The following is a 25,921-nucleotide window of genomic DNA, read 5'->3' as shown; positions in this document are numbered from 1 at the left end:
TGTAGTTCCACCCCCCCCCGCCACGGGCAGGGACACCTTCCGCTAGAGCAGGTTGCTCAAAGCCCCAGCCAACCTGGCCGTGGACACTGCCAGGGAGTTGGATGCCCCATCCACAACTTCTCTGGGCAACCTCTTCTGGTACACAGCAAAGAATTTCTTCCTAATATCTAATCTAGATCTACCCTCTTCCAGTTTAAAACCATTACCCCTTACCCTGTCACTACACTCCCTGATAAAGAGTCCCTCCCCATCAAGTACTGAAACTGCTTGTGCAACTGCTTGCGGAGCCACAACAGTGTTTCTTAACCTTTGACTTGCAACCAGCGGCTTATCTTTCCCATTCCTTGGGCCGGGTCTAATGGCTGGCACAGATGAGACTGCTCCCTTCCTCTGTGTTGCCCTTCATCAGCCTCCTAACAGCTAGCTGCTCGTTATTGCTTCTTCTAAACTAGAAATCTCCCATACAATCTTTGTGTTTATTACTGAGCCGAAACTTAATTGTGCTGGGAAACACACTGTAGCGGTTTTAAGCAGTTCTTGAAGCAGGTCCACAAGCCTCTGCTATAAAGCAACGCTGTTGACAGGTAGGAAGGAGAAGCTTTTCCCTCCTCAAGATCCAGTGCTTAAAAAAGATCTCTCCATCTATTCACTGTGCTAGGGATCTACATCAGCACAGCGGATGCTGAGATTCATCTAAGGTGAATAATTTTGATGATTTCCAGGCAATCACAGTTTGAAAGATGATGAGAATCTCCGTAAGAATAGCTTTGCCTGAACCACTTTTGTTCTGCTAATTGTTATTTACGCTTCAGGGATTTTGGAAGCATGACAATTATTTGGACATCACATTTCAAACAATACAGTTACCAAATAGGAAAGTTGTGCTGCCTTTTTTTTTTTTTTTAAGGAAATAAATCGTCAGGGGCTGTGAGGATTCATAATTCTGAGCTGAGTTTATTGCTGATTTTTTGTAACTTCAGACTTGGTTTAGGTTAATACTGTATGTTATTTCAAAGAGTCCCTTATAACTAACTGTTCATATTCCTTTTGCTTTGTTATGAAGACCTCTTAAAACCACCCGGATAGGTTTTCTATTTGATGGACCGTGTGTTGTCTGTATGTGTGTCTGCTTGAAAACAAAACCACACATGCTACCTTTTATTCTAAAGAAGCATATGGTACAAGCAACTCAAGGTTCATTTCCTTTCTGTTCAGAAGAAAGGTTTCTAAAAACAGAAGTATGCTTTTGTCAATGCCAGGCAAAGGTCCACGTCACATCAGTCAATGGGATGATTTGCCCGCTGGAGGTGCCTGTCTCACCCACCTCTGCAGCAGGAGTCCAGGCAATGGCCTTGAACTAGATGTCTGCCTTTTCGATCACTAAATTTATAGCCTCGGGGAGCCTCTGAGAGGTAGAGAAAGACAATCAGTGGGATTTTTAGCCATGTATAATGCAAAGAGGATCGTCTACCGGCATTTCCTGCAAGGCAGGAAACTTCCCTACGGAAGTTTGGGATAGCTCTGACAAGCCAGGGGCATAATAAGCAAGGCAAAGTCTGCAGGGAGAGATCATTGCTTTCTGAGGCAAACTGATATGCAAAAGAGGTATCTCAAGTGTTTGTAAGCTCCAGTTTCATTGCAGACCTGAAAAATATCTTTCTTTGCAAGAGCGTGCCTGCCTTTCCCAACCGTATCGTTCAGCTGAAGGCATATATTATCAAAAGCTTCTCAAGCACTTGGATGAGCCCCTTTTAGGTTAGTGTAAACTAACAGAACACCTCTGCTATAAATTAGTACACCTCTAATGAATTCAGTTAGTACCAACATGAATATGGCCCAAAGGATTTGGCATCTCATTATACGTAAAACCTCTAGCAGCAAAAAGTAATTGTATTGAATTTTGTTTTCTTAAAATACAGATGACATCAATTTTAAGAGTGGTCAGGTAGGTCTCTTAAAAATTCTTATTCAATAAACTGTTTGATTTAATTAATTGTGTTCTTTTTGCTCCTAAAGCAATGGGCTCTATTGCTTTGTTGTGAAAAGGTGCCAATACATTCACATACTGTTCTGCTAATGTGTCACGAGAAGCTGAAGGAAACATTACACATACATTTTACACAAGCTATGTAGGCATCTATCACAAATGGAGCTATAATGTATTTGAGGCAAACAGCTACCTTTATAAAAAAGCTGTGGACAAGGGCCATGTTTTCATTATCATGTTTCCATTATCTAGTGGCAAAAGTTGGAGTATGTTTCCCTTGCACGCACCGTGGCCCAGCGTCCCCAGTGTGACACTGCCAATAAAAATCAGTTCTAAAATATCTAGTGAAAACACAGCGCTACTTGTTAAAATCTCTCTGATGCAATGATTCTCCCATAAAATGTGTTTAAAAGCAAAAATTAATTCAGCACATTTACTATTTTATATCCTCACGTAGTATCTTTTGAAAGAATAATTTAAAACTAAAAATATGTTACGTAAATTCTCTGATAGGAATTAAATGATGGCATGTGAAGAGCTCTTTAGTTTCTTTGGAAATAGATCCATTCAAAGGCAAAACTAAGAGAATACTAAAAAAAAATCTGAAAACAAAACTGTAAATCAAATTCTTCATTGCCATGCAAACATCCCAATCATTTCCACATTGTTTTTTTACTGCTCTGGTTTTTCTCCACCAGCACTGACCTCTGTGTGGAATTGTGGGGAAAGATTATCAGGTTTTCAAATTATCAAAAAATTGTTGTGAGGCAGAAGTTCTCTGACTCTTACAAATCAGCAATGTGCTGATGCTCTTTTGGCAGGACAGTTTAGAGTATTGGCTTGTACGAAGCTGTGGAGTTCAGAGAAGCTTCCAAATGTAATCCTTCAAGAGAAGAGAGATTTTTAGAAAAGTCTTAATCTATTTACTACATAGTTATTAATTATTCACTATTGATAGCATCTGCTGCTAGACGCTACCCATGCAAACATAACAGACATTCCTGGCAGGAGCTGTTTATTTCTCTAACACAATAAGCCACATTCTGAAGAGACTATAGACAAGCAGTCATTTAAAAAATATATATATTCAAAAATAATTAGTTTCTATTTGGTATAATTGACATTCATCACGTGCAAGATGCCTTCTTTCATTTTCATCGAACATAGAGATTTTCATCCCCTGAACTACTATATAATAATGCAGCATTGAGCTCACTTGTTACCACGCTGCACATTTCACTGCCCAGTGCGTTCATCCTCATGTATGTATATTGCATGGTTACACATCCTTTGGATAAAAGGTATAAAGAAGTACCGAACAGTGCCAGCTAGCACTGTCCATAAGAGTGTTTCATAGCTATTCCAATGACATTTCTTAACTCTCCCTTTAATTTACTTCAGGGTTTTCTGGCTGTACCAGCTTACATCCATAAATATCACTTAAATGTCCAGTAAAATATTTAACCATGTAACTAAGGAACTAATGCAGCTTAGTGTAAATGACATGGTCCAGAACCACCACCCTTCAGTATCACAGTTACAGATGCCCCAAAGCAGCATATTCTTTGAAAAGCAGAAAGTTAGAGATTCATATTTAATGGTTATATGTGTTTTTATCATACTAGCTAGATTAAGCCCTCACTTTTTCAGCAATACTAGCTGTGACCATTAGACCTCTCCATCAGAGGCAGGAACGTGAGGTTCTAAGAGGCTCTGAGTACTGCAGATATTCGTGGCTGAAACATTTGGGGTTGGACCCACCTGCTTCTCCAGGTCTCACCACACCACCCAAGATCAGAGGGCTTGGAGTTGTCAGTTATTCTGTGCTACGATCTTAAGATGAGAGAGGACATCTATCTTCCATCAATGGCATAATCTTAATTTAACCCTCACTCTGCAGCCAGCAGAGATATCAATTACTGGTAGGCAAGGGGACCTGGAAGCACGAAGATGGAGATAGAAAATAATTCCATTCACAAATCAGAAGACAAATCTCCTTCAGCTGGTGGTACAGCCCTCTGAGCCAGCTCCAGGCTTCTCAGAAGAGGAGACAAAGTTCTGTTACACTACTCTGAGGCTGAAGCCAGCCAAAAGCTTACTGGCTCCTGCTGCACAAGAGGAATAAGCAGCTCGGACAAGGATGGAATGAAAGGCCCTTGATACCCTCATTACCTGGCTTTGTTGCTCCACATAACACCAGAAGAGAAGGAGGAGAGAAATGGCAGCTATCGTTTGTCCCAGCAGTAGGAGTACGTACCCTCTCTTAGTTTCTGGGGTTTCGCTCCTCCAGCACTTTGCCACCAGAGGCAGCTTTACCTGTTCCCAGAGCCAACTCTTAGGCTCTGCCTACACCGCTACATAAAATGGGAAAAGTGGCACAGCCGACTTGTGAGAGCATCCATGTGTCTAAAACCACAGCTGTCCCAAAACAAGGTTGCCTTGTCCATCCTGTGCATTTAGACCAGTCTCTGGACCATGCTTGGGGCATCCCACATCCAAGCTGTGCCTGGTTACTGGGTGGGAGGGTGCCACCGACACAAGCCAAAACCCTGCCATAGAAGAATTGGAGAAACAACATTGCAGTGGAAGGTGTTTTAAAACATTCAGGTATTAGACACTTTGAGATACCACTTAGTGAGGAAATCCCTGCCCAACGAGACTTAAAATCCAAATGTTGTACGGAAATCCGAGACGAGACTGAGCAGAGGGAAGAGGGCAATGACACCAGGGAAAGTTCAGAGCCGTGCCTGGTTGCTGAGGAGTAGGTTAGTAGACCTTGCTTTGAGACTCTCTTGAGTTTGGGAACAGCTCAGATGTTCAGAGAGCTCTGCTGTTCTAAGGGTAGTCTGCTATGGGTAGACCTGTGGGGAAAAAATGGAGGAATGCAAGAGGAAGGTGCTAAGGAGTCCAAACCCTCATTTACCTTTTCCCCAGTGCCCTGGTGATATGAAGTACAGCACTAAAGCTTCCCACCAGCAATTTCACCCTAGCTGCAGGAAGCCACCTTGGCACTGTGCTGCAGGTTAGGAGCTTGTAGGGAGTCCTCCTTACACTGTGGTTTCACCCGTCAGTGACCTTAAACCATTTGATGCCTCCATCGGATGACTGATCGTAAGAGTTTGGCAAAGAGTGGGAGGAGGACTATCCACATCACCACCAGTTACAGGAGGCAAAGAGTTCACATCTCTTCTCTACTCAGCCTATTCTGTGGTTGGCCTGGCCCACAAACTCAGAAATGAGAATCATCACAGAGAGATGAATCAGCAGCCAGTTCTTCCACAGGAAAGAATTCATCAGGGAAAAAGCCAGCGAGCCAGAGGGGAGAAGCACCTAAGGGAAAGAACACTCCAGTGAATTAGCAACACAGCTAGAGGTTTATTATAACCATGTTCAACCTACATAGAAACTGATTTACAGCCTTTCCATAAATTATGGCATGGAGAGGCAAAGAAACAATCCCAAACTTGTCTCTTCTCAGAGCCTTAGAAGAAACTCCTGCTCCAGGAAGGGGCACGTAACATGACAGGCGTACTTCAGAGCATCAGGCATCAGAAAAAGGCTGTACCGCTTTGACTATTGCCATCTCACATTGTAGGAGCGACTGACTCGGCTAGGTCCCAGATGTGACAGTCCAGTATTTCTGTACTTTGAGCTAAGGCTTCAGCTGAAGTATGTGGGAGGTAATATCTGCCGTGAACTGAAAAACAAAAGGATTACCTAGCTTTGCTGGTCAGGGATACCATGACCTAGAAGGTGGACTGGGTAAAAGCGGTGCCAGCGTTCCCGATACGGAGGCACCGTGACAGGCTGAGTCTCTGTAGCACTGAGGCTCAGCAAAGTGCAGCCTTTGGTTTTCAGCCTGCACCATAAGCGAGGCATCTGGGAAGAAAGAAACACACAGCTAAAACTAAAGACAAAGGTAGGGAGATTGATAAGTAGTGTGGGGCTGCAAGAAATCTTGCTGGATTTTGCGCGAGGATTTAATGTGATGTGGTCATCTCTAGAGGGAAATGAGGCTAGGGCTTATGGCAGAGAGCGAATATAAGGTATACCCTGGAGCACAAGGCATTTCTTTCAACTACCCCTTTCTTGGCTCACGCATGTCCCTGGAGCAGAGGTGGAGTAAGGCAAACAGAGGCTAAAAGACATTGGATTTCATAAATCAGATGACTGTAAGAACCATGTAATTTGGGTGTGATGATCTGTCTTTTCTTCTCCCCCCTGCTCCCCCCACACTGCTGACCGTGCAGGAGGCCAGGGGCTGCAGCCCCAGCCCAAAATGGTTCCCTGCCTGCTCTCGCACGCTACGGGGCTGCACGCATTTCTCTAGCACCGTGCCCTCTCTCACGGATGCACGCTGGTGGCCCGTGTGCTGACCCTCTGCACTACCAGGGGAGCCCACAGAGGACAGCAGCGCTTCCTCGGATTGCCCACAGGAGCCAGTCGAGGAGCAGGTGTTGCATCGCAAGCAGCAGCAGGGACCCAGCTCTGCACGGGTTTGGCTGGAGCACCGCTGCCCGCCCAGTCCACGGAGCCAGCTGCGAGCAGAGCTAGTCCGAAGTCAGCCTAACGCTGTTCGAACTACAGCAAGCTCAGACCTGCCTGAAGAGCTAAGGCCATGCTCTAGGGGATACAGCCAGTTAAGACAGTTTACCCAAGACGGTGTGGGTCTCCTTCCCTGTGCTACGCAGGGAGCAGATACAAAGGTAAGGGATACCTTTGATGTGGCCAGCAGAGCCCATCAGCTCACTGAACTGCAGAAGCTAAACCACAACGTATCACCCCATCTGCTACCTGGTGACTACATGCGGGGGGATAGAAAATACTAAACTCCTGGTGACAAATGCACCAGAGCCCATTTGTCAGCACTGGAAGTGCCATAACAGAGATTTACAGAACTACCAACATATTGCTAGCTTTGCAGGCGGTCGATAGCCTGCACCCCGTAGCCTGACACACAGAGGGAAGTCAGAGTACCAGATTTCATCAAACAAGGCTGAGGCATCATTTCCAAACCAGATAGTTTTAATGGGAAACAACCTCTCTGCCAGCAAACCCACAGAACATTTACAAACTTCAGTATGTAACTTAGTAATATTGGATGAGGGGCACTAGTTACATGTATTTTGACGATAAAGGCTATTTTTGTTCTGCTGCTCTTGCATGAAACATAAAAAAAAAAAAAAAAAAGCTGGTTCAGGGTAACAGATGCCCTTAGTTTGCAGTTTCTGCTCTTTCATGTTTGATGGATCTACTGCCAGTTCAGCTGGGGAAGAGTTCATCCATGCTCTCCGAATACGGCTTATCAGCTTTGTGTCTTTGTGGAAGCCTCGTGCTGAGTGCATGACATCTCTGGACGCCTGCAAAGTCATCCTATCTCTAAGCTAAGATTAGAATTTCAAACAAAACTTGTTACGAAGCAGGATTTTCTGAAAGGGGCTGGACACAGCTGTAATGTGGAAATTTCAGATTCATGTCTAAGCACATTACTTAATCCTTTTTTAGATAGGCATAATTGTGAAGTGATATTTACCATAATATCAGTAACTCTTGTGGGTGGAGGGGAAATGAAACAGCAAGAAGGGAGATGCATGATGGGCCGTAACAAAACTGGACCCAAACCTGCCATCAATTCTGATCATTTTTTGCCCAAAAAGGCTGTGTTCACAGCACTCAGACACTATGTTCCTTACAAAAAGGGTTAGGAGACATTTTGGGAGATTTTCCCAGCTATTACTTAAATCTCAGGCTTAAATGTGCATGTGGCAACCAGGCAAGTATTTAAAAGGGCAAAGGGGAACATTTTTAGTAGCTGTCACTTTCCAGAGCATATTCATACACTGTAACTTGGGGAAGTGGATGCTGTGCTCAAAATCATGTCTCATAATGTTTAACCAGGACAAGGGAATAGTTCTGGTGCTCCTAATCTTCACATCCCAGTGCTCACGGACGAGCAGGCTTCCTCAAAGCAAATGTCAAGCATAAGAGAGGAGGAAGGCACCCCCTCCTGTGAGGGGTAAGTTCTTTCAGTATTGAACAGGTGGAGATAGAAAGACGGGAGCTGATGAGCACTTTTCGCTGGCAGCGGTTTCTGTTCCACCTGAGCAGCTTGAGGAAGGTCCCTCCTTACTCCCACCTGCCCTCAAAGATGATTTTGCTGCATTTTGCCAGACTAGCTGCTAATCCACGCGCTAACTTTGTGTCGCACGGTCCCAGTCACTGCCAGCAGAGATGGGGTGAGGAGCACACGGGCAGCTGAGGGGCCGTGGCAGAGTGAGGAGGGGCTGCGGCTCAGTACAGCCACAGTGCTGGGTTATGCTCTAAGGTGGCAAGGAAATAAAAGTGACATTTCTTGGTGTTTCTGTGTCCCTGTTTATAAAGCTGTGGATTTCAATAACTTCAGAGGAAACTTGTGCAACTGGGCATCTGACATGAGTAAATCTGTGTCAGAAGCAAAATAATACAATTCAATGATCTTATGAAAAAGGGGAGGGGGGGTTCCATGCAGTTCCCAGGCAGTTCTTTATTTTTTGAGATGCAGCTAGCAGCCATACTGGGGAACATCAGTCTTGTTTCTAGCCCTAGCATGGAACAAATACTTCATAGGCGCTAAAAGGGAGAAAGGATGAGGAAAAGGATAAGGAAGAGGAAAAAAGGACAAGGGAATGGAATTTTTTTTCACGTGTGTTAAATCAGTTCTTTCCAGTAGTTACACCCAAGTGAGATGCACTTTTGGAGGCCGCATCAAACAAACGAGTCGGGCCCTCAAGACCAGTCTCTGCCACCCCATTTGTAGCAGGGTAACGTCCTGAGTTCTCCAAGCGCAGCCCATGAAGTGCGATAGCTAGCACCAACGACGCTGATCCTGCAGGTACCCACCCACCCAAGTGACTTTGTAATGTATGTGTACTCAGAGTCTGGTTAGAATCTAAAGGCAATAGTTTGAGATCCTGATTTTTCAGACTGCAGCTGGTCATCTGCCTAAAGTTAATTTCATACGCAAATGTTTAGCTAATTGCCTAATATGACTGGGGCTTTGAGTCTGGCTCTTTTCTGACTACTGGATATCTGGTATTAGAAAAGGATAGTGCTAGAAAAGTTTCCAGGAATCACTCATCTATTTAAAGTTGAGCACGTGCATGTGTTCAACAGGGTGGATATCTTCAAGCTGAGGATTATACTGCCTGTCAAATGCGCCTTCTCAATTTTTCCAAGCCTGAACACAGTTAAAACCTTCCTGATCACAGCAGGCCTGTCAAGCAGTTCGTTCTTTCTTTCTCTAGTTTACAGAAAGAAGGAAGGTATCTTGTTCTGTATAAATTTTATACCGTATAAGTCATTCGCTTGAGTGACACGCAGGAAAATTTAGAAACCTCCCTTCTGTACACACACGCGTTCCTTGGACACGGGGGAGTTAATGTGACACAATGAAATCTCTGCACTTTGCTTCATTAAAATCTAAATTTAGATCTTTCATAACGTTGATGTACTGTTTATTCTTCCTACAACAAACCCTAAGACTTCGGAAAAAAAGCTGCAATTTCCAAGAATGCAAGTTTCCATTAAGCACAAGAGCCAAAACTGTAAACCTCGACCTGTGGGAAAAAGAATGAACTTCTGCGATTTCACTGTTTGGTTTTTGCCATCGTGCGTAATTTCTCCTATACCCATCCCGTACACGAGTACCCGTCTGCCAACGCCCGTCACACCAGCCGAGCATTACAACGGGCCCGACCCTGTGCCCAACGAGAGCTGTGAACCATAAAAAGGAACGTCTTGTTTTCTTTTCTTGCAGAACCAGGTAATTAAGCTTGTCATTAAAGGCCACGAGATTCCGCCCTCGGTCCTCCAAACGCTTCCACACGTGTGTCGCTTGCCACCTGCAAGCTGCCTCGGCGAGATTCGAGGTAAAAAATGAAGTTATAGGCGGCCCAACTCCCGGCTTACCGGAGGAAGCAAGCCAGCCAGCCAGCCAGGGCTGGGCTTTGCCTACCCAGCCAGAGCCAGCTCCCTAGGGAAAAGACACGACCCAACAGATCCTAAATTTCCCGGCCCCGGCCCACGGTGCCCCACCGCCCGGCCGGCCGCGGGAACCGCTGCGCCCACGGGGAGCGCCTGCGGGCGTCTCCCGCGCCACCCCGGCCCCGCCGCCCCGCCCCGCCCCGCCCCGCCCCGCCCGCCGCTCCCCGCGGCCCCGGCCCGCCGCTGCGGAGCCCAACCGGCCGCCCCCCCCCCCCCCCCCCTCCGTCGCCCCGCTCCGCCCCGCTCCGCTCCGCCCGGCCGCGCTGCGGTAAGTGGCGGCGGGGCGGGAGGCGGGGGGGGGGGGGGGGCCTGGGAAGCGCCGGGGGGTCAGGCAGCACCTGCCCTCCCCCGGTGGGACGGGCCAGCCGGCGGGGAGCCGTAGGTTTGTGCTGTCACCCGTTTGGGGACAAAGTTTGGGAATAAAGGGAGGGTTTCCCCCCGCCTGATCGCGGCAAGGAAGGGGAGCCGCGAAGGGGAAAGGCGAGCGCCGGCTCCGGGGAGCGCCGCCGCCCGCCTCCCGCACCTCCAGCTCCGCTCCTTCTGGGGATGCTTTCGCGGGGCCGGGCAGCGGCTTTCGGCAGGGTCCTGGCCGCGCTGCGGGGCGGCAGCCCGAGGGAATGAGTCTCCACGGTCCCTCCGCACGCTAGCCGTGGCTCACACCGGACGGTCTGGTCTTCAGGTCCCCAAGGATGCGAATAACTTAGTGCTCCGCGTTGCGGCACCCGGCCGGGCACCGCTGCCTCCTGGAGAAACAGCCCGAGGAACCGGCCCGTCAGACGTCACGCTACTTTACAGCAAGTTTGCCAGACTGCGCTGCAGCCTCCCGTCCTGCAAGGAGCGTCGAAACAGCATCCTTCCTTTCCGTTACGAGCCGATACCAATTGCTCAGAAAAAAAGGACGGTCTGAAGGAGGGAGGGCACTGTGGAATAAGTGGTCACACGGTGACGTTTCATGTAATGGCTGTTGGTGGGGGCTACCTAGTCGGGGCTTCTCGCTGTAGCGCGTAGGTGACAGGTCTGACCAGGTTCTCTCTTTTTGCAGGGTAGGGTGAGCCCCGCAGAGACGCGCTAGAGGGACCACCCCCCATTTCGCATCTCGCCGAGTGGACTATGGTGGCAGGAAGATGTTGGCTCGGAAGAGTATCATCCCCGAAGAGTACGTGTTGGCACGGATCGCTGCCGAGAACCTGCGCAAGCCGCGCATCCGAGACCGGCCACGCAAAGCCCGCTTCATCGCCAAGAACGGGGCATGCAACCTGGCACACAAGAACATCCGCGAGCAGGGGCGATTCCTGCAAGACATCTTCACCACCTTGGTGGACCTGAAGTGGCGTCACACGCTGGTCATCTTTACTATGTCCTTCCTGTGCAGCTGGCTGCTCTTTGCCATGATGTGGTGGCTGGTGGCTTTTGCCCACGGCGACATGGACCCTAGCACAGAGAGCACTACAAACAGCACAAAGTGGACGCCGTGCGTGACGTGTGTCAGGTAACGTACGGTCGGTGGGATGAAGAAAGGGGGGGAATCAGAGCTGCCTGCTGTCCTGCCGATGCCTAAAATGCAGCTTTTGTTTTACATGAACCGTTGCGTTTGGTTGAGACGGTTGAAAAGTGCAGTGTTTTCCTCTAGATTACGTAAACTCAGCAAGCCTTCTGGGCTTGGAAAACACTGTACTGTAGATTTCTTTGATTCCTTACAGGATCTGAAAGAGAGGGAGACCTGCTGCTTTTCATGTGTCTCCACATTCTGTGGGTAACATACCTTGCCTGTCGAGATAAGAGCCTGCTGCAAGAGTGGGTATGTGTTATATGTATTGTAACGTCGTCTACGGCAGCGGGAGCATCCCCAGCGCGGTGCGAGCCGCTCACCGCGCCAGGGAAAGGCGGCCACCCCACGAGCGGTGCCTGAGAGGCAACGTACCAGCCACGGGCGTCAGGCCGGGCTAGCAAGAGGAAAGCCACTTAGGGCAAGACAAGATGCCTTTCCAGACAGCTAAATACGGGGGGGGCTTCAAAATACCTCGATGAAGCCATAGGCCAGCAGTTTGACAGAAGAACACTTTCCGCAGTGCGCATGGTGTGTCGGACAGCGAAAGCTTAAGGGGCTACTAGATTAAACGTCACCCGTTAAAGTATTTTACTCTCCATCCCCAAAGCCACAACAGTTTTCAAGGCACTGATAAACTGACGCATACATACACGGAATAGAAGCGTGTTTGTTAATCGGAGGTGGGGTAAGCGGTAAGACCGCTTCGTCATCAGTAAAATCTCTTTTTATAGCACTAGGTTTTGAAGCAGAAAGTTCCTGATTCGGTACCACCAGCCTGCCCCAGCTCGGCTGCCTTTACGCATTGCAGTGCTGTGAGGGACTGGGGGGGCCTGCAGGCTCCACTGAGGCATCAGAGTATCCGCTTCCCTTTCCTCCTTTCTCCTGCGCGTAGTTTTGAGGCACCTCGCCGAGTTCGAAGGGACCTTGTGTCTGGCTCACGAGGGAGCGGAGATTTCATTCTCCCTTTGCTTTGACGCTTTTTGCTAAATGGGGATTTTCCAAGCTAAAGGAAATGGGGATCTTTCCAAGCCGACCTTCACCAGGTTGGGGAGTTGGGGCGGGGTGGTGGTGGCGTGCTGTCTCATTTCTTTTCCGGTAACTGGCCACAAGCAGTCGCCTCTGAAACGAGACGCCGTGACCCAGCTTGCACCCGCTGGGGTGTCACCCCCGGCGTTTCTGGGATTCGTGGCATTTGTCCAAGCCGAATTAGCAAGCAGCTACGCCCCGCTGGGGGTCAGCCGGGCGGGATATCTCTCCGCTTCGTTGGCCCACCCCACGGGGCTCCCCGTGGGGCTCCTGGGCCACCCCGCCGAGCCTGAGCCAGCCGCCGAGGGCTTCGTGCTGCTGGGACGAGGCGGACCCACGGCCGCGGCTCTGTCCCTCGCTCCCTCCCCGCGGCCCCGGCTGCAGCAGCCCCACGCCGGGGGCTGTCCCAGGGTGGCTGCCAACCTCTGCTGCGAGGACAGCCTGCAAGGGCGTGAAAAAGCAGAGCAAACGAATTGGTGTCACTTTCTGGTTTAGCCCGCGACAAAGAACACGATGCTCGATGCCCGAGCGTCCGTGTCCAAGCCATGGAAAATCTTTTCCCTTCATAGTGAAATGCTCGGCCTTGTTAAATCTGGCTGCCACTTTGGACAAAGTCGTGAAATAACGATATGATTGCTGACGTTTTTAAGAATGGTGAGTTGTTGGATGTAAAATACATTTAATATCGCAATGCTATGCACGCCAAAATAATGGCAAATATTTTTTAACCTACTTTGCTGAGATTTAGGCCCACAGATATTTCAGGAGAGCTTTCTTTTTGGGTAGGTGCCGTTACAGATTTCTGGGAAACCTGGTTTTGGAAATTTTAACCAGTGCCTAGAACTTGCACGGCACTTCGATTTTTCAAAGTACCGCAGAAAGTTCTAAGTCTCACAGCTCTTTGCCACAGAAAGCAAACGTTATCCAAAGAGGAAAACTGTAACACGGCTCTAAGGGGAAGGACCTGGGAATAGTGTGATTTGGAGTTTCTGGCCCCCTCTTCACATGGTCAAAGTGCTATACAGACTTGCTGCTTCAGTTACTTCCACTGTAAAAGGGTGGATTCTCTTTTCTTATTTTTTTTTTTTAAGAAGGAGTACTGTTAAGGGAAATCAGTATATTTACTCCACAGAGCTTTAAATTGAATTAAGCTGAATTAAGTTTAAACCAGAAGCTTCAGTCTGGGTGTAACTAAATACTCATTAGCATAAGAAAACATTCCGTGGATTCTATTTATTAACTCCTTTGTTCCTGATTTCTTCAGAGTGAAATGCAAAAATAAACCCCTCAATACAAGGGAATCTGCCAAAGATTAAAAAAATAGAAAAGGCAAAAAAAGGACAGAGTTCTTTCAAAAGATATCTCTGCAGAGACTGGCTGGTTTTCTGAAAGATGAACTTTCTCATTCTACAGAAAATTACCCCAGATATTGCCTATGCTATTTGAATGTCTCCTCATGACCCCAGGTTCACTGAAAATATGGCTAGGAAAAAAAAAAGAAAAATTTATTTAAAAGCAGATTAATTGAAAAGCAAACCAAACCCAATGAACGGTTTAGAATCATCCTCGTGGGCAGGACATATTTTCCATAGGTAAAGCCATGTCGAGCAGGGCAACGCTCCAAATGTTGGTGGATTGCACTGTGTTGAAAGGGTGACTATGATATTAGTTCATATGAGACTCCATGTGCTGCAAGTCTACCAGATAAACCCCAAGGTACTGATTTTTAGACATAAAAGACGTTGGGGAAGGATGTGTCTGGTTATAAAAGGAAATTAAAGACCCTGGTATATACAGGGGATATGACAATGTGGACTACTATAAATAACGTATTTTGGAAAGTTTGTGGACAGCATCCTCTGATGTTCACCACTATAGCATATTAGGGACGTTTTAACTTAACCCGCACTTCTACAGTGCACTTCTGTGTTGAAATTTTCCAGCTAGTCTCGCCACGGCAGTGACCTAAACCCAAACCCGGGGTCACAGCGTTGGCCTCCTGCCAGGATGTGCAGAGGGGACCGTGGAGGCCACTGGCCTCTCTGCAGCCTGATCGTGCAGGCTCAGTCGCAAGGCGAGCAAGGGTTTGGGGGAGTGTCACCAGCCTGGGACTGCCCCCTTTCCCTCCAGGAAATCCTGCTAAAGGGGGCCACGACTCAGGTAGTATGAGTGATGTGCTGCAGTTTTCCCCCTTTCCTTTCCCTGCACAGGCTGGTGGAAGAATCTCGGTGTGCCGGCTGATTGCCCGCTGTTGCCAAACCACCGCTCTCCACCAAGGGCTTCACGCGATTGAGAAGGTGAAAAGCCCAGGTGTTACAGCACTGGCGACTGATACAGTGGGCAGCATGTGTTCCCGAACAGAGGATCTAGCGAGCTTCTCGGGGTCACCTAGAGTTACAGATGGTCTTTAAGGAGCTCAGGCTCTGAGGTCTTCCCTATCACCATCAGATACTGCACCAATCATACAGAGTCACCAAGCATGCAATGCTTTTGCTGGTGGTATTAGAAGACTTAAGTGTACCAGGACTTTACAAATAGGCCCTTAAGTTTGTTTCTAGAAAGTATATGTTAATAGCTTCTCAGTTTGTGTTCAATGTCCTTAGAGTTAACTTTGTGCTGTATCTTCTTCTCCAGGTCTTTCACCTCCGCTTTCCTCTTCTCCATTGAAGTTCAGGTGACCATTGGTTTTGGGGGCAGGATGATGACAGAGGAATGTCCTTTGGCCATCACGGTCTTGATTCTGCAGAACATTGTGGGACTGATCATCAACGCTGTCATGCTGGGCTGCATATTCATGAAAACCGCACAAGCTCACAGGCGGGCTGAGACCTTAATTTTCAGCCGGCAGGCAGTCATTGCAGTTCGAAATGGCAAACTTTGCTTCATGTTTCGAGTGGGAGACCTGAGGAAGAGCATGATCATTAGTGCCTCGGTGAGAATTCAGGTTGTGAGGAAGACTACGACCCCTGAAGGAGAAGTTATACCCATTCACCAAGTAGATATCCCCGTGGATAACCCCATTGAAAGCAACAATATTTTCCTCGTGGCTCCCTTAATCATTTGCCACGTCATAGACAAGCGGAGTCCTCTTTACGATATCTCTGCTGCTGACCTGGCGCTCCAGGACCTGGAGCTCATCGTGATACTTGAAGGAGTCGTAGAAACAACTGGCATCACAACACAGGCGAGAACCTCCTACATAGCAGAGGAGATCCTGTGGGGTCACCGCTTTGTGCCCATCGTCACCGAAGAGGAAGGCGTGTACGCAGTCGACTACTCCAAGTTTGGCAACACCGTCAAAGTGGCGGCACCACGTTGCAGTGCTCGAGAGCTCGACGAGAAGCCGTCCATTCTCATCCAGACCCTGCAGAAGAGCGAGCTGTCCCACCAAAACTCCCTGCGGAAACGCAACTCCATGAGGAGAAACAACTCCATTCGGAGGAGCAACTCCATGCGGAGAACCAATCCCTCCCTCATCGTGCCCAAAGTGCAGTTTATCACGCCCGAGGGGAGCCAGAGTGCCTCAGAAACGTGATACACAGCTTTGTGCAAGGTCGGTGGGCTTCAGGAGGAGGAGGCACCCGTGGTGTTTTGTCCAAATTTTCTTTTACTTAAGAAAATGAGAACATGATGCAGAAAAGAACTGTGCAAGAACTATTTATTCTATTACTTACTGAAAGCACCACCTAATGGCATTAGGAAACACTTTAGCACTTAGTGTATGAATTAATAAAAAATGGCACGTACACTAAAGAAAACACAGTTCACTCATGTAATATAATGTGTATTTATACTTGTTTTAATGGCATGCTAATTTTTTTTAATCGTATTTTTCCCATCAAGGGTCTCTTTCTTATCTTCTTCTGCTGGCTGTCACAAAATGTGTTTTTTTCCTATGTAAGTGGGTTACCTGCCTGCAGGCAGAAGTGAGTGCTTTTTTCAAAACTGCTGCATACAACAGCTCCCATAGATTTTGTGGGGGATATTTGGATAGCGATCTTTTTGGGGTGAATTCCTTGTTCTCTTGAAAGGAGTAGCTAAATTCCTCAATGATTTCACTGGAGAAGAGCCAGTGTTCTACCTTCAGTTTCCCAAGTCTTTTCTTTCCATTGGTTTATGGCAAAGGCATTTGGACAGCAAATTTGGGTCAGCTGAAGTGACACGACAATCCCACAGGAAAACTGGTGCTGCTCCGGGCAGCACTGGCAGAAAAAAACAGCGAAACGGCACGGCCTCTTGCAGAGCACTGCTCTTCTTCTCAGGGTGAGATACCCCACTGCAGGACAGCCTGCATCTGTAATGTAGCTGCAGCCCAAGCTGAGAAACTCAAGTCCTCCTGGCTGCCACCTGAGCATCCGTTTCACTGAAATTAGTCAAGCTGAAAAAAGCACATGCCTCTTTATCATCCTCTTCATATTGGTGGAAGACCAAATCCTGTTTGGTTTTCTCTTATAGATTCATACACTGAAGGCAACAAGTGTACTGCCTTCACGTAAAGTATTTTTCGTAGGATTGAGATTGCTTCAGCAGAAGGCTACTTTTTGCCAGTGGGAATTCATGAGTGGGAATGAGAGGGAACCATGCCAATAATATTAAAGACAGTATTTTCAAAACTATCTGAATAATTTTCAGGGGGACTTGGGTGCTGCTGCTGAATTGCTATTTTTCAGCAGTGTCTCACCTGTGGTTTTATATGATATGGCATTGAGAACTGGTGGTAAGCAGCTTTTCTCTTCAAATTAAAACGGGAATTTGTTATTTAGAGCCTTCCCAAAAATGTCATCACAAGTTTTTGTACAAGAATAAAGAAATGTACGACAACTAATTGTATCACATTTGGTAATGCTAAATTGATGCACGCTTTTTTTCCTCTGTGAATAAGAAGTATAACTATGGACAAATTCCTGTTCAAATTTCTTACAAAAATTGTCTTATCATGTCTGTGGCTCAAGAGAAGTGCTATTCTGGTACTGACTCTTCGAGCCACTCAATCACTTAAATACTTTTGTAATTTTAAATATTTGCTTATTTATTATTATTCCTATCAGGTAAAATAGTCAAAAGCAATGCTGGATTCTCATTCTCTTTGGAAGTCCGTTCATCACCGCTCGCATGGACGGTTTGCAGGCTTCGTGCAGCGTTGGGTGGTGGCACGGAGGGGCATTGCTCTGTAGTGTAGGGTCCCTACATTTGGAGCAGGTGCTTTCCCGAACGTGAACACTGACAAAATACTTCATCCGAAGCAGCAGTGGAAACTGCAGTTTCTGCTAAAAGCATTCATTCCTTGGCTTGTCCATTAATGTTCTGGAAGGATGGATGGTGAACATGTGGAGATATTAATCTGTCCATTGTGCGTCCAAACAATGAACATCTGTAGCTTCCAAGAAGAGTCAGAGCAAAGCATATACAATTTGTCTCTGGCCTCCATTTCCAGGGCTGTGAATTTCTTTGAGGCTGTCTGTTTGATATATGGTTAAGTCAGATGCTGTACAAAAGCAAATTTTCTACAAAATAAAAAAATGAAAATAATGATTTCTTCCATCTCTGATTTTTCCCTATTTCTTTCTGTTGTTTTCCTTTGTATTCTGCATTCATTCTTCTATACTCTTAGTCCTTCTTGTATCCCAGCCTTTTCCGCAGTCCTTTGAGTAATAATTTTATATCATCTCAATACTCTTTCAGTATTTCAGCTGAGATTTTTTTCACCCACAACCATTTTCTCATTTTCTCCTTAAACACATTCTTCCTTCCAATTTTTATTTTGCCTTCATCTCTCTCTCTGCTTCACACCTACTGTACTCGCTTTCCCGTGAGGCTATTACAGGGATATTGGTATTTTAAGATAACGCTAAGACACCTCAGTCATACGCAAGGATGCTGAACAGAAACACAAGGCAGACCCTTGTGTCATGAATGTCATGTTCACATACGCTGTGCTCCTGCTCCTTGCAGAAAACCCCTTAGTGCAAAGCCCCTTTCCTGAGCAAGTTTTGCAGTCCTGGAAGAGGCCGGCGGCAGAAACCGCCCAGCCAGCTGTGGAGAGCAGTGGGGAGGCTTTGGGGCTGGGAGCTGCGTTCCTCCCTGAAGGACAGGTTTGAGACCCGGCCAGTTCAATATGTTTAATTATTTATTCACCCTGGCAACTTTATCAGATGAAAGAGGCTTTATATTACATTCGAAGTTTTCTGTGTTTAAAGTGCGCAGCCAAGTTAAGAACGACAGTTGAGATTTCTACCAAATACTGCTGATAGTTCATGCTGGCATTTAACCATCTATCTCTCTTGTTGATAATGATTTAGAAAATTAGAAGCAATAATGTATACGCATTGGCTGACTGCTGTCCCCTCACACTTATTTGTGTCCCTACCATTCCCATGCCCCTGTGACACAGTGTAACTGGAACTGTGTTATTCGACATCGCTTATTCCATGCCTTCAATATACTTGGGCTCTTTGACCAGCCTACCAGGCAGATGTTGCTGGGGAGCAAAACTATTTCCTAAGAGTAGAAAAGTGATTATAAAGTCCTTCCAGGACAGGCATTTTATCTGGGACTGCACTTCCTTTTTTCTTTCTAGCCTTAACTTAAAGAACTTCCCTATTTTAAACAGAAAAATAGCAGTGAGACCCTTTGTCCTCTCTTTGGACACCCAGAAGATTCAGAGTTACCGTGGTGGGGACGTAGGGCGCAAACAAACACAGACAGTGCTTACGGGGGATATAAAGCTCCGGGGCCGAAGCCAACCTCTGAGTAATAGGATTTGGAGGAAAGTTTCCATGTTGGCAGGTTATTCCGCAGCTGTCACCTTCAGGATTTCTTGCGCTCTCTTTTGAAACGTCTGGTGCGAGCCAGGGACAGAGGCAGGACCCCAGCACCGGCGCACCCTGAGCAGGGCAGGTAGACCAGGTCTCTGCGGGAGGGCTGGCAGACCACCGGCACAAGGGCTCTCCCTCTCCTCCCTGCCCAGAGCGATGCCGTCAAACCCCGCAGTGAACCCGGCCACTGGAGACCCCCAGCTGCAGCCAAGCCTGGCCAGGACGTGCAACGTACGGTCGTCGAGTGCTGCCCAGAGCCCCAAAAGCCTGGCTCCGGGGAGCAGCCCTCAGTGCCCGCGGCATGCAGGAGAGCGCTGCTGAGTCAGACAGGGCTCGAGGTGGGGTTTGGGGCTGCCTGCTGCAGGGGGGTCACCTGGCTGAGCTGGGCTGCCAGGGTGGTCCGCGCCGCAGGCAAGGCAGCGGCGTTGCCCTTCAAGCCTGGGCTGAACCAGGGCTGCTGAAGACACAAGCAGGATAGGCACCTGAGCTCTAAAAGCTAATGGAAGTGGGATCGTGACTCAACGAGAAAAAACTGGGTATATTTCGGGTGCCCTGGGGCGCCCTGTCTGGCTCCCACAGCTGCTTGGGTGGCCACTGGTCTCCCATCAGGGCCACGACACTCCTGCCCGCTCCAAGCACCCCTCTTGGGCACCCTCCAGTGCACCCAGCCGCACCCTGCTCTGCGTACCAAGCCCCCCTGAAGCCTGCTGCAAGCTACACTTTAAACCTCTCCGTGACACTTGGCATCACCGTGCCCTTGTAAAACGACCCCCCTCCTGAGCACTGCTTCATGGGCACGTGTTGCGCCGCAGCAGTTTGCCCTTGTGAATACAACTGCTTGGCTCCATCCACAGAAGGGTTAACCCAAGCTTTCTGGGATACTCAAGACAATGTACAGCAAGAGAGCCAGAAGTATGTTCAGATTTATTTAATACTTCATGTATGCAATAGGCCTTCACCCTAACACCATGTCTTACTGTAGTCCACCAGGTCATTTCAGAGGCACAGGACTCGGCTTACCTTAGAGCCGTCTTGAATGTCTCTCACAAAAGCACTCGCCTTTATCTATATTGCATAAAGTTCAGGCAAGGAATCATGCTTTTGCTTTTCCATCTGGAAAGCAGTACACACACACACCATTCTTGCCGACTGAAAAAACATGGTTAATTCTGCTTATCTTTTCTTCCCTCACAAACTAAAATTGAGGACATTTTGTGAAACCAGTTTCCAAGCTCTCCAGTGATTATTATTAGCAAATGCTTGTTGCTGCAAGCTGAAAAAGTAGTTAGTGCAAGACCAGAAAGGAACTTCGACTGGAGAAAAAAACATTAGATATTATACGATGAAAGGAGCAAAGCTTTCATTACTTTTGACAAATTATATTCTCTGCGGAGCCTGATATTTTCAAAACACTGGTGGGGGTTTGGAAGGCACCATCAAGCAATAAATCATGTCCTGCTAGACTCTGATTTTGTGCTGTGCTACTATTAGCGACAGGGCTTTGTAGCCCCAGCACGGCATCCTCCAACGTCAGCCTAGTCTCCTGATGCTTGCAGTGACCGAACGTGACGCTGGGGATTCGCGGTGAGCTGGGTGGTGGCTGACTGCAGGAGCTGTGGTCACCAGACTCCATGGCGAGTGATGCTGGGGCTCGTGGATGCGGGGTTGGGGCTGGAGGCAGCAAGGACGCTGGTGTCAGTGCCCTGGGTTGGTGACTTGTCTCCAGGAGCAGTCTGGGAAGCGGTGTGGCTCCCCGGGTGCTTTGGACAATGTCCTTCCCAGGAAGGTATCGTTCTTCACGTCAAGCTGACGGGGGACACTCTTGCTGTGTGTGATGGATGGCAGTGAAATACGAAATGACGGAGTGAATTCCCACTTCTCTAAACCCAGTTTCTTGCCTGGGTTACTTGCGTAGCCAGGTGAGAGTTAACTTTTTCTCCCCCAAATGCTTATGCTATAATACATTTTCCACATATGTGTGTTTACATCCCATCCAGACTGATCTAAGCTGATAGGCAAGAATTTCTAATACCCCTAGCATATTAATAATGCTTCTCGGCACTATCTCTCTGAATTATGTTTCCTACTTCCCCTTAAGAATTCTTTGAACTTGAAAAAAAAAAAAGATTTCTCATGTGATAACTGGACAGTAAAGATAAAACATGTTCCCACATTCCCTTATTGGACGGTGTAGAGAGATTTAGCCCGCAGAGACAAAATCAGTGCTGTCCAAGAGAAACAGCCACTGAGACTGAGGCACTCACAGTCAGGACACATTACCAAGGGGCTTGGATTAAAAGAAATATTTTAAAATGCTAAGTATTCAGGAGGTTTCTGGCTGAGGACTCTCCTTTCAGACCACCGACGAGTTATCGGTTAACATTGAAGGGAAAGTGCTAGGACCATCGAGACATAGTACAACATAAGAAAGACAAAAAGTATGCGTTCAAGGAAAACATTGTCCATACTTTAGTTACTGCTACCAAAAATTTTACCATTTAGGTGGTTAAAAATTCAGAGGCAAACAAAAAAGTGATGGATTCTCTCTTCTCCTTTAACAAAGGTTTAACAATTTTTCTTCTTTTTCTTCTACTCTAAAAAAGTGCTGATCCAACTGAAGACATTACTTCTACCCACAAACATGCTGTAGTTTTCTGGAGGATGTGCGTTATTCTCAACATACTTTTCTGGGCTCAATGCAGGAGTAGCTATGATGTCATGGCCTGTGCTGCTCAGAAGGTCAGACGGGATGATCTAATGGTCCCTTCTGCGCTCCAAATTTATGAATAGGGAGGGTTAATGAGTTTTGGTCAAGAGAAAGGCTTCCTCTGATTCAAAAGTCTTAAATTAAGCTCCCACTGAGGAAACAAACAAACATGGGGAAAAAAAAAAAATGTTGATTTATTTTGACAAATGCATTTCAGTGCTAATTACAGACCCTTCAGACAGTACTGACAAATGTCTCTGGGGATAATTTGTAAAAATTAGGGTATCTTATCATTACAGGAGTTTACTTTGCATCCTACTGTTGTTAAATTCTGGCTTCGTAGCAAGGATGAGAAAGCCAGCTTCTGTGTGGGCCAAAATGAAATTATGTTTCTTGGGTTTATGGTCTGAGGTCTACTGCAAAGATCATTAAATTGAGGAATGGCACTGGAGTGACTGCAAAGGGCTGTCGCGGTTTGGGGCTCACTGTGTTCCTCACCCAGGGAACATCACTGCTCTCCTCAAGCGCTATTTTTGTAACCACAATAGCCACGAATATTAATTGCATCCTTCCATGGCCCAGCCTCGTTATCCTTCAGGGTGTATGTTTTGATGTTAGGTCTTTGATGCAGGGTGATCTGGGTTGGTCTATCAAAAAGGGGTTGCTTCTGCCGACTGTCACAGTTTTCAGATTCAGTCAAGGCCAGGACATAAAGCAAAACTGAAGAGTTGCAACACCTAGTAAACAAAACTCTGCTGAGTTTGAGGGAGAGCAAGTGACAATTGTTAGCCCCTTGGGTGGTCAGATTTGCATCTCGCAGCATTTCCAAAATACATCAAATAATAAAAGAAGTTCTATGCTCAGCCTTAGCTAGTCTTTTAAATTGTGTTATAAACAGATACTATTCCTGGCTGATCAGATTAAATTGTTTGTGATGTGCTGGTTTTCCCATATACAAAATCTCACAATAGTCTCTAAATCTGTTGTGTTAAATTAAGTGAGTAATAGTATTTCTGAACTGAAGCTCTCCTTATAGTCAGCCCTTTTGTACTGTCTATACATCAATATGAAAAATGGAATACAAGTCTGAATGTGCTTCTTGAAGTATTTAATTTAACCTAATTTTAAAGACATGAGTATCCTTCAGTTTATATTGGCATTAAGCATGTCATTATCAGTAATTATTTTCCTTCAGGAAAAATAATCTGTTCAAATATCAGTTCAGATATTCTGGTTAAAGATAAAAAGTAACAGGCAATGAGCAAAGAGTAAGTTTACATTTTGATCAACTGCTCCAATACAACAAAATTACTTGTGATATTGCATCATGTTTCTGTGAAGGTTTGTAGTAAGCTGTATGACTGAGGCTGAGTTTTTCAGTTGTCCTTTTTCAGGAATTAAAAAAAAACCTTTCACAATCCATTTTATTATGGTATGTCTTGAGGAATGATTCCAGGAAAACATATGGCTGGACATGACTACATTTACTACTGATGTCCAGCTCAGTACTACACTTCAACTTGTGCTCCATGTTGAAGGACAGCTGTCCCATCACTGAGCACATAAGGCTATGTCTAATACTAAAACTGTGTTTATTTTTTGCTTGAATAACAAAGTTTCACCAGTTTCACTGAGGCCAGACAATGCCTGCAAAAGCATTAACGTGGAGTAAGAGGTTGCCGTCTTCCCCTTAGGGGCACGGGCGTGATAACATTGACCCAACCGCAGGTGGTCTATCTACACCCTCGCTGTCTGTACGCCAGAGTTAACTCGCACAGGACTTCAGGTTAACGCTCGAGCGCTTTGTTCAGTCACAGCCGAAGTTATGAACACCAGGATGATAGAGGAAGCCTACATGTCACCCATAAGACATTCACAGAATTAAACTAGGAGTAGTAGGATGACCACATAAGGCCACAAAGCAGCTGCCACCAGTGGAGCCACATGACCCTTACTTGTGCCCCTTCGGTCAATGAAGGCTGCAGCCAAAATGAGCCATCTTCTGGGTTTTTTTTTTTCCTTGCTTCAGTCCTAACAAATGTTTCTCCCCCGTTTAATTAAACTTGGAAACAGTGCAACCCAAATCATACACAAACCCCTGAAACATTTCACCACAGTAGTTTAAAACCTCTCACGTTTATAAGTAATGGAAAATCCTACGTTTAAAATACAAAGGACTATGCTGTGCATTGCTTTTGGGGGGAGTTGGAGAAGGTCCAGGACTAATGTACTTCAGTCATATCAATTGCTAGAGTAAAGGCACAAAACCAGAGAAATGAGAAGTTAAGATGACAAAAATAAAGATTTCCTGACCATGCACTGAATGGTCAGTGGAACGGTCTTCAAAGCAGAGGTGACAGAAACTTCACTGATGGCGATGTTTAAAGGGAGACCCTACGCAGACATGTGCAAGCATAATAATTCAGCATGGAAACATGTAGCCTAAAGTCAACCATTTTTTTCTCATTTTAAATGTCAGCATCTGAATACTCGCTCACTGAGAGGCTGCTAGCAATGTCCACAAAACAGAACAATCATCTTAAGTAGGTAGCCACACCTTGCACAGTGCTTGTAATTCGCTGCAAATCACACAGCTAGCAACTAGTGATAACTCCTTATGTCTTTCCAACATAATACATCTGTGTATATTAGTACATTCTTTCCTATTCCACTTCAAGGACAGAACTATTAATTCATCAGTAAATTCCTAAAACTAAAATTCTCCTTGTGTACATTATCAAATCAAAGGAGAAAAGCTTGTTTAACTTGGTATTTATATAAATAGGTATATATATACACATAAAAATTTATATAAAGAGGTAAGTGTTTCCACTGCCAGATTTGGTGGTAGGGATTCTACAGGTTATTGTTATGTTGATTTTATAGCCAGAAGATTCCATTTAAAGCTTAGTCTCTGGCCACACACACACAAATTATATATATATATAAAATATGTATATAATATATATAATGTGTATATATATATATACATATAATATATATATGTATATGTATGCATGTCACAAATCCTCCTGTCTGAGAGACCGCCTCATGTGCTTTAGAGAGGAAAAGACCATCACTGTGATGCACTTCTCTCCCATCCAGGGTCTCAACTAATTGCATTGACCTTTGAGCAAAGCTACCAGCTCCATCTGTTCTGGCAGACATTAAGGAAGGTTCAACGCAGCAGAAGATGCATTTTTTGTTTGGAAGAACAGGCTGTGAAGGGGGAATTTTCATCCTTATTAGGGCAACCTAGCAGTGATTAATGTGACATGATGTCACAGGAGAAGCACTGGTTTTGAGACTGATTTTTGTTTGTAACTCTTTGCAATGTGTTGGTTTAGATTTCTGTCAAGTGTCTCAGAGAGTTCCACATGACCACGTTCCTCTTTGAAGTTTTCAGCTTGACTTACATATGTACGCAGTGGTGGAAGAGGCTGGTACATGCCAGTGTGCCATCTGGACAGAAAATGGGGCAGGAGAGTTGCAAAGTGAAACTTATTTTAATTTTCCCATTAGGATTTTCAGGCACGCCATATGGGTACTTCAAAAATGTCATTTGGAGTATTATACAGGGAAACGAAAGTGTAATGGAAAAATGTGTGCATGGTCAAGAGTGCATGTGCAAACACGCATGCAAAGATCACTTCTGTTTTGTTCCTGAACTTTTTTGTGGAAAAGGAAGGGTTGTTTTAGTAGAAACAGATTTCAGACCTCCCTTTGACAAACTTGCCCGTAGTAATTTGGCGCATGAAACCATCAAGAGGCTGTGGCGGCTCAACTCAGTAAAATTGCCGTACTTACGGACCCAT

The 25,921-nt window shown here is 46.2% G+C and overlaps 1 protein-coding gene across 1 annotated transcript; it reads left to right on the top strand.

Annotated features, from left to right (window-relative positions):
* Window positions 1-11,051: 11,051 nt before the first annotated feature.
* On the top strand, window positions 11,052-18,066 carry KCNJ8 (potassium inwardly rectifying channel subfamily J member 8). Its single transcript, XM_049821902.1, has 2 exons — window positions 11,052-11,498; window positions 15,219-18,066. The coding sequence occupies exons 1-2, from the start codon at window positions 11,134-11,136 to the stop codon at window positions 16,117-16,119; spliced, it is 1,266 nt and encodes a 421-aa protein (XP_049677859.1). The 5' UTR covers window positions 11,052-11,133; the 3' UTR covers window positions 16,120-18,066.
* Window positions 18,067-25,921: the final 7,855 nt, after the last annotated feature.

The sequence above is a fragment of the Accipiter gentilis genome, chromosome 18 (assembly GCF_929443795.1).
Source record: "Accipiter gentilis chromosome 18, bAccGen1.1, whole genome shotgun sequence".
In the NCBI taxonomy this organism is placed as follows: Eukaryota; Metazoa; Chordata; class Aves; order Accipitriformes; family Accipitridae; genus Astur; species Astur gentilis.
Note: the sequence above shows the minus strand (reverse complement) of the source record. Positions and strands in the feature narration are given on the sequence as shown.

Bases quoted from the DNA above. Each gene is read 5' to 3' on its own strand.
- KCNJ8 (XM_049821902.1), top strand. From the start codon at position 11,134: ATGTTGGCTCGGAAGAGTATCATCCCCGAAGAGTACGTGTTGGCACGG. The intron at 11,499-15,218 runs GTAACGTACGGT...CTTCTTCTCCAG, and splicing joins CCGTGCGTGACGTGTGTCAG to GTCTTTCACCTCCGCTTTCC.